This window comes from Triticum urartu, chromosome 3, assembly GCF_003073215.2.
Source record: "Triticum urartu cultivar G1812 chromosome 3, Tu2.1, whole genome shotgun sequence".
NCBI lineage: Eukaryota > Viridiplantae > Streptophyta > Magnoliopsida > Poales > Poaceae > Triticum > Triticum urartu.
Genome location: NC_053024.1, coordinates 605,928,454 through 605,935,721, shown reverse-complemented (window position 1 = coordinate 605,935,721; position 7,268 = coordinate 605,928,454). Strand labels below are relative to the sequence as shown.

The 7,268-nt window shown below is 49.9% G+C and overlaps 1 protein-coding gene across 2 annotated transcripts; it reads left to right on the top strand.

Annotated features, from left to right (window-relative positions):
• The first annotated feature begins 3,451 nt into the window (after positions 1 to 3,451).
• LOC125545298 lies at positions 3,452 to 6,797 on the top strand. Of its 2 annotated transcripts, none has more exons than XM_048709199.1 (3): positions 3,452 to 3,827; positions 3,960 to 4,537; positions 6,237 to 6,797. In XM_048709199.1, the coding sequence occupies exons 2-3, from the start codon at positions 4,002 to 4,004 to the stop codon at positions 6,457 to 6,459; spliced, it is 759 nt and encodes a 252-aa protein (XP_048565156.1). In that variant the 5' UTR covers positions 3,452 to 3,827; positions 3,960 to 4,001; the 3' UTR covers positions 6,460 to 6,797. The 2 variants fall into 2 exon arrangements, with proteins under 2 accessions (XP_048565156.1, XP_048565155.1); XM_048709198.1 differs by having other exon boundaries at positions 3,454 to 3,834.
• Positions 6,798 to 7,268: the final 471 nt, after the last annotated feature.

Here is a 7,268-nt window from a genome sequence, read left to right as displayed (position 1 = left end):
GATCACACCTTAGTACTCTTTGGGTGTTAATCGCATAGCGATGTGAACTAGATTACTGAATCTAGTAAACCCTTTGGGTGTTGGTCACATGAAGATGTGAACTAATCACAAAAAGATGTGAACTATTAGTGTTAAATCACATGGTGATGTGAACTAGATTATTGACTCTAGTGCAAGTGGGAGACTGAAGGAAATATGCCCTAGAGGCAATAATAAAGTTATTATTTATTTCCTTATATCATGATAAATGTTTATTATTCATGCTAGAATTGTATTAACCGGAAACATAATACATGTGTGAATACATAGACAAACAGAGTGTCACTAGTATGCCTCTACTTGACTAGCTCGTTAATCGAAGATGGTTATGTTTCCTAACCATAAACAAAAGAGTTGTTATTTGATTAACGAGATCACATCATTAGGAGAATGATGTGATTGACATGACCCATTCCATTAGCTTAGCACCCGATCGTTTAGTATGTTGCTATTGCTTTCTTCATGACTTATACATGTTCCTATGACTATGAGATTATGCAACTCCAGTTTGCCGGAGGAACACTTTGTGTGCTACCAAACGTCACAACATAACTGGGTGATTATAAAGGAGCTCTACAGGTGTCTCCAAAGGTACATGTTGGGTTGGCGTATTTCGAGATTAGGATTTGTCACTCCGATTATCGGAGAGGTATCTCTAGGCCCTCTCGGTAATGCACATCACATAAGCCTTGCAAGCATTGCAACTAATGAGTTAGTTGTAAGATGATGTATTACGAAACGAGTAAAGAGACTTGCCGGTAACGAGATTGAACTAGGTATTAAGATACCGACGATCGAATCTCGGGCAAGTAACATACCGATGACAAAGGGAACAACGTATGTTGTTATGCGGTCTGACCGATAAAGATCTTCGTAGAATATGTAGGAGCCAATATGGGCATCCAGGTCCCGCTATTGGTTATTGACCGGAGACGTGTCTCGGTCATGTCTACATTGTTCTCGAACCCGTAGGGTCCGCACGCTTAAGGTTTCGATGACAGTTATATTATGAGTTTATGAGTTTTGATGTACCGAAGTTAGTTCGGAGTCTCGGATGTGATCACGGACATGACGAGGAGTCTCGAAATGGTCGAGACATAAAGATTGATATATTGGACGGCTATATTCGGACACCGGAAGTGTTCCGGGTGATTTCGGAGAAAACCGGAGAGCCGGAGGGTTACCGGAACCCCCCGGGAGAAGTAATGGGCCATATGGGCCTTAGTGGAGAGAGAGAGAGGGGCAGCCAGAGGTGGGCTGCGCGCCTCCTCCCCCCTGGTCCGAATTGGACTAGGAGAGGGGGGCGGCGCCCCCCCTTTCCCTCTCCCTCCCCACTTCTTTCCCCCTCCTAGTAGGAGTCCTACTCCTACTAGGAGGAGGACTCCTCCTGGCGCGCCTATAGGGGCCGGACGGCCTCCTCCCCTTGCTCCTTTATATACGGGGGCAGGGGGCACCCCTAGACACACAAGATGATCCGTGTGATCATATTCTTAGCCGTGTGCGGTGCCCCCCTCCACCATAGTCCTCGATAATATTGTAGCGGTGCTTAGGCGAAGCCCTGCGACGGTAGTGCATCAAGATCGTCACCACGCCGTCGTGCTGACGGAACTCTTCCCCGACACTTTGCTGGATCGGAGTCCGGAGATCGTCATCGAGCTGAACGTGTGCCAAGAACTCGGAGGTGCCGGAGTAACGGTGCTTGGATCGGTCAGATCGTGAAGACGTACGACTACATCAACCACGTTGTCACAACGCTTCCGCTGTCGGTCTACAAGGGTACGTAGATCACACTCTCCCCTCTCGTTGCTATGCATCACCATGATCTTGCGTGTGCGTAGGAATTTTTTTGAAATTACTACGTTCCCCAACACCAGTGACATTTGCGGAACGACATATGTTTGCGGCGGCATGTGTGGTCACCGTTGGGGATGGCAACCGAGTCAGTTTCTGGTACGATAGCTGGCTGCCCGAGGGCGCGCCGCTCGTGATTGCCCCTGATCTATTCAAGGTCTCAAGACGCAAGGTGCGCTCCGTGCGTCAGGCACTGTTAGGGAGCAGATGGATTCAAGACCTCCGTGGCCGGGTGACCACCGACCTGTTGCCTTCCTTTGTCAGGCTATGGGCGTGTGTCAATTCCCGGCAGCCGCTTTCCCCTGGCACCATGGATTCCTTCTGCTGGAGGCTAACAGAAAATGGCGTCTACACGACGGCCTCCGCGTATAGGCTTTTCTTCATCGGATCCACTATTTTCCCACTGTGTCAGGAGATCTGGAAAGCTTGGGCTCCGCCCAAACTCCGTACCTTTGCATGGCTGCTCGCCCAACGGAGGATCCTCACAGCCGACCGCCTACTTGCCCGGCATTGGCCCAATTCCTATTTTTGCCCGCTATGTTTGTGGAACCTCGAGACATCGGTGCATCTCATGAAGGAATGCCCGTGGGCGCGTCGGCTATAGGAAATGGTGGCGCACCGTTTCGCAGTCCCGAAACTAAATCCGGCTGCATGGACGCTGGATGTGCCATGGATCGACTGGATAAGCAGCAGGAGCCGCGCGCCTTCCACTCGGAAGCTGGCGAAGTCGGTTGCCCTCCTAGTATTTTGGTGGATTTGGAAGGAGCGTAACATGCGCATTTTTGGCGGCGGCACGGAGCACTCGCCGCGGCAAGTCTTGCATCTCCTGCTATCGGAGGCAAGCGACTGGGCGCTGGCAGGAGGCCGGCATCTAACTCTGCGAGAGTAGCCCCTTTATTTCCTCCTTTTGCTTTCTCTCAATTTTTTTTCCCGCAAGCTAATGCGTTAGCCTGCACCCTGTACTCGGCGTTCCTTCGCCTCCCCTTCTAATCAATGAAATACGCAGCTCTCCTGCGTTTATTTCAAAAAATATTTCGAACCGGGGCTTCTCCTTTTCAGCACACAATTTTGTCGTTTTGATTTCTATTTTAATTAGTGCGGTACATGTTCAATAAATAACACTAACTGTACATTTGACACATCAAACGTTAGTTGGTCTAGTGGTTTTCTATGCGAGGCGAAGGGCAGCAGGTCATTGGCTCAAATCCCATCCCGTTCTCCATACTTTTTCATTTTATTTGAGGATTTTCTGCATAAATTAATAGAATGTAAGGGTCCTTTCTGACAACAAACCGGCCTCAGCCACTGACAGTGGCCCTGCCACGTTGGCGCGCGTATGGATACGACTAGATATAATGGGAAGCACCGTATATGAACGAGGCGACAAGTTAGATGATCAGAAATACGTATTTTACAAATTTGTACATCAAACTGATGGTCGCATGCAAGTTCTATGACTTTTGATGTATTTACCTCAGATTCCACGGAATCGCACGGTACATGACGCGGCGTCGCCCCATTTACTACTCGGGGAGACTGAGCACGACCCGTCGTGACGCAGACGCAGACGCCGTTCCAACCCCGTCGTCTCGTCTTTTCGCCATCTCTTCCCCAACCCGACAAGCGCGCAGCAAGTCTTTTCTTCCCCCCTTCTCTCCTCCGCCGGAACTCTCTCTCTCTCTCTCGCTCGGCATTGGGACTGCGCACTCCATCGCGTCCACCCCCTTTCTCTCCCCCCTTCTGCGGCCTGCGGGTATGGATCAGGAGCACACTTAAAAATCCAGCACGTCCACCCACCTCATGCGTCGTCGGTAGGGGCATATTTCCGATCCCTTTAGGCTCTACCAACCTTGGATTCTTCCTGGGCCTCTCGCCGCTTCCCGTGATCGGCCGCATTGTGTTCTGGCCGGGGTGTCCTTGGAGTGGCCCGCGGCCGCGTGAGTGGTAATTAGTGCGCGCTTTCGGCGTTCCTTGTTTGCTCCTGCCCCTGTCTGTGCTCTTGTCTGGATTTGGTAGCGGGGAAGCAATTGGACTGATCTCGTCTCCTTTTCTTGGTGGATTGTCTGTAGGTTTCTACTTCGAGAAAGTTGCCTTTTTTCCGTGCGGGCGCAATGGCGAACGACGGCGAGCTGTCGGCGGTCGCCGCCGCCGCCGCCGAGCCTGACTTGGAGCGGGGCCGCGTCGGCGGCGGAGGAAAGCGGCCAGGCGGGGAGAGCTCCGTGGAGGAGGAGGAGCAGGGGGAGGGGAGCCAGCGCTTCTCCGACGCCGAGGACCGGTCATGGCACTCGCGCCAGAACTCCGCCGCCCTCGAGGACCGCGCCTCGACGTCCGCGTCCGTCCGCTCCGGCGCCGGCGCCGCCGCAGGGGACGGGGACAAGGAAGGCGAGGCCGCGGCCGGGCGCGACAGGAAGTCGTGCGTGTCGGAGTGCTCGCTGGACGACGTGGACCTGGAGGCCGGGCCGGCGGCCGAGATCACCAAGGCCAGCCCCGACAAGGACGAGATGAACTGCCGCATCTGCCACCTCGGCCTCGAGAGCGCCGCCGCCGAGTCCGGCGCCGGCATCGTGCTCGGCTGCTCCTGCAAGGACGACCTCTCCTGCGCCCACAAGCAGTGCGCCGAGACCTGGTTCAAGATCAGGGGCAACAAGTAAGCCCATCCATCCGCTCCCCCACTTCCATTTTCCTCACCTGGATAAAAGAGTGCCATGAGCTGTCAGTGTTCACGCACAACAACTGAAATAAAAATGTTTTCTACGGCGAGTTCGGTAAAACTGCAAACCTGTCATCGTTTTGTTTATCAGGATAATAGATGCCTGCAAAAGATAACATCTGGATGCCTGAACACGATTGAGGAATCTTTAGCAGGAACACGATTGTGGAATCCTTAGCATTATTTAAGTAGGTTGCAAGGAGGTGGGAGGGGACAGTGTAAAAGTTGAGTATGATCGAACAGTAGGCTACAGTAAAAGGCTTAGGAATCCCGGTATGATGGGTAAAGTCAGATTCCTTCTTCCGGCCGCCTTTTCTCGCAGATTCTTGTGTAATTCTCTTGATATCCGTAAGTGGAAGTGTTCACCTTTCTGTTTGATTTTTGTGGAAATGCCTTTCTGGTGGTTAGATTCTAGAGGGGGCTGCTATTGTGTCACCTTCCACTAGCTAGGTATACTTCATGAGAATTGGCCTACAATCACAACTCACTGCTCTATGGGTGTGTTTGGCTTTTGCCCAATATTGCACTACCAAAAGTTTTGCTAGCCAAAATATTGGTCAAAGGTTTTGCTTATCCATGAGTTTACCGGCATTGGCGGAAAAAGTGAAGCAGAATTTGCATGCAAAAAAGTTGGTAACAATCCAAAAGGAGATATTCCCACATGAAGGTTTTTCTTTAAGTTCATGTCAGAAATTTGAGAAGTGCGCGAAAGTTATAAGCAGTACACGTTTAGCAGGAATAGTTATTTAGCAGCCGCCTCGTTCAAGTTTCCAGAATTAAGCATGGTCCACCCTGTTTTCTGAGGGCAAGATTTCGCCCATTGTCCTTACAACGATGCTAATGAATTAGTGCAGGAATTCTATTTGACAATGGTTGTAAAAATGAAGTGGGAAGAAGATAAAGGCGATACAACAGCTGTAAAAAGAATGGGGCTACATATTCTAATCTGCCACAATAACTTCGGAACGTGATATTATCTTTAAGCAATTACTTAAATATGCCTTTCGGAGTGCAAGCTTCATCGAAAAGATAGCAACAAGAGCCTCTTTAAAATTTAAATGCAAAGAATTGGAATGGATATGCAACCTATTTTCTGTCTGAGTACATTACTGTCTTAATGAAGCTATTCTAGTGAGGGCTATGCTGTCTTTTGCCGAAAAAACCTTTTCTCTCATGTGATCTTATTACATCGGCTAATGTTTTGGTTGAAGTTGTTAAATGCGGAAGATCTTTTACCTTGATATTTGTGTTGTTTTTGCATAGAAGCGAAGACACTATTGAAGTGAGACCATGTTCTTATGCATGGTACCATATTTAGTTTAAGAGTCAAGAAAAAAAATTGGAAGTTACTACAGCCCCCTGACCAAATCACAAACATAGTATTATTGTCATCTATTGAGTTGATATTTCCCTTCGATCTGAATTCAGATGTAACTGGCTTAGGCCTTTCCACTGCCTACTGTACTGTCCGGTGGGTCAGTGCAATATTGCTATTGTCCGTGCGTTACCCTCTGAAGGGACATTAGCAAAACTGCATTTCATCATTTTACTCTTGAGTTATAAGCATAACCTCGTTTCGTGTTATTTGAATGTGGGTAAATTTATTGAAACATGTCCCTGTCTTTCCTTGTCTTAGGATTTGCGAGATCTGCGGCTCGACGGCATGCAACGTGGTTGGCTTCGGTGACGCGGAGTTCATGGAGCAGTGGAACGAATCGGGCAACTCCGCAGCTACGCAGGCGCCGGCGAACGAGACGCGGAGGTTCTGGCAAGGCCACCGGTTCCTCAACTTCCTCCTGGCCTGCATGGTGTTCGCCTTCGTCATATCCTGGCTCTTCCACTTCAACGTCCCCGGATGAGCCTCGTCGTGCCGACTTGTTAATAAAAAGAGCTTCAAAGACGTTGCTACTGGGAAAATCGTGGGTGGTGTCAGGTCAAAAACTTGAAAGGCAATCTGGGTGGGAGTGAGCCGAAGAGCTGGGTGGTCATTGTTGAAGTGGAGGTGAAATATTGGTGAATGGTGTCGTTAGTTTTGTAGAAAGTTGGCGGTGTTGCACTCAGCAGAGATGGAAGAGGGGCAAATTTATGGGGAAAATGGGGGCATGGTGCGCATCATGCTCTGTGATTCTCGTGCTGGGTGGCTTAATTAAATATTGTTAGCAAGGTTTGAACAGGTCCGGCGTTGATGTTCCTGTCAGATGTTCTCCGTTTGCTTCCGTTATTTTCTTCTTGCAACTCAAACGGCGCATGTTGTGTTTCTCACCCAACTGATGGACTGAACCTCTGTCAGCGACTCAGATGGGAACCAAATGTGTGTCGTAAATGGTTCCTTCTGGGATCCTGGCTCGTGAACGACTAGGGAAGTCAAATGACCCAACGTTTATTAGCGAATCGATGCACCCCGGCTGAGAGATTTTCCAGTGTAAAAAATGGGGAAAATGACCCAACGTTATGCAGGTGGAGTACTAGTAAGGTGTAGCCAGCAGGATTCAGGAGGACTGCGTGGGCACGCGGGCACCCCAGCACGAGTCAATAGCATATCTCACTTTTATTTTCGCCACCCGTCACCACGTGTGACAGCGGCGAGGATGCCATGCGATGCCATCATCGGCTGGGTCAGCCACCGGCCACTTGTCGCGCCGCAGGCTGCACATGTCATTCAGTGCAC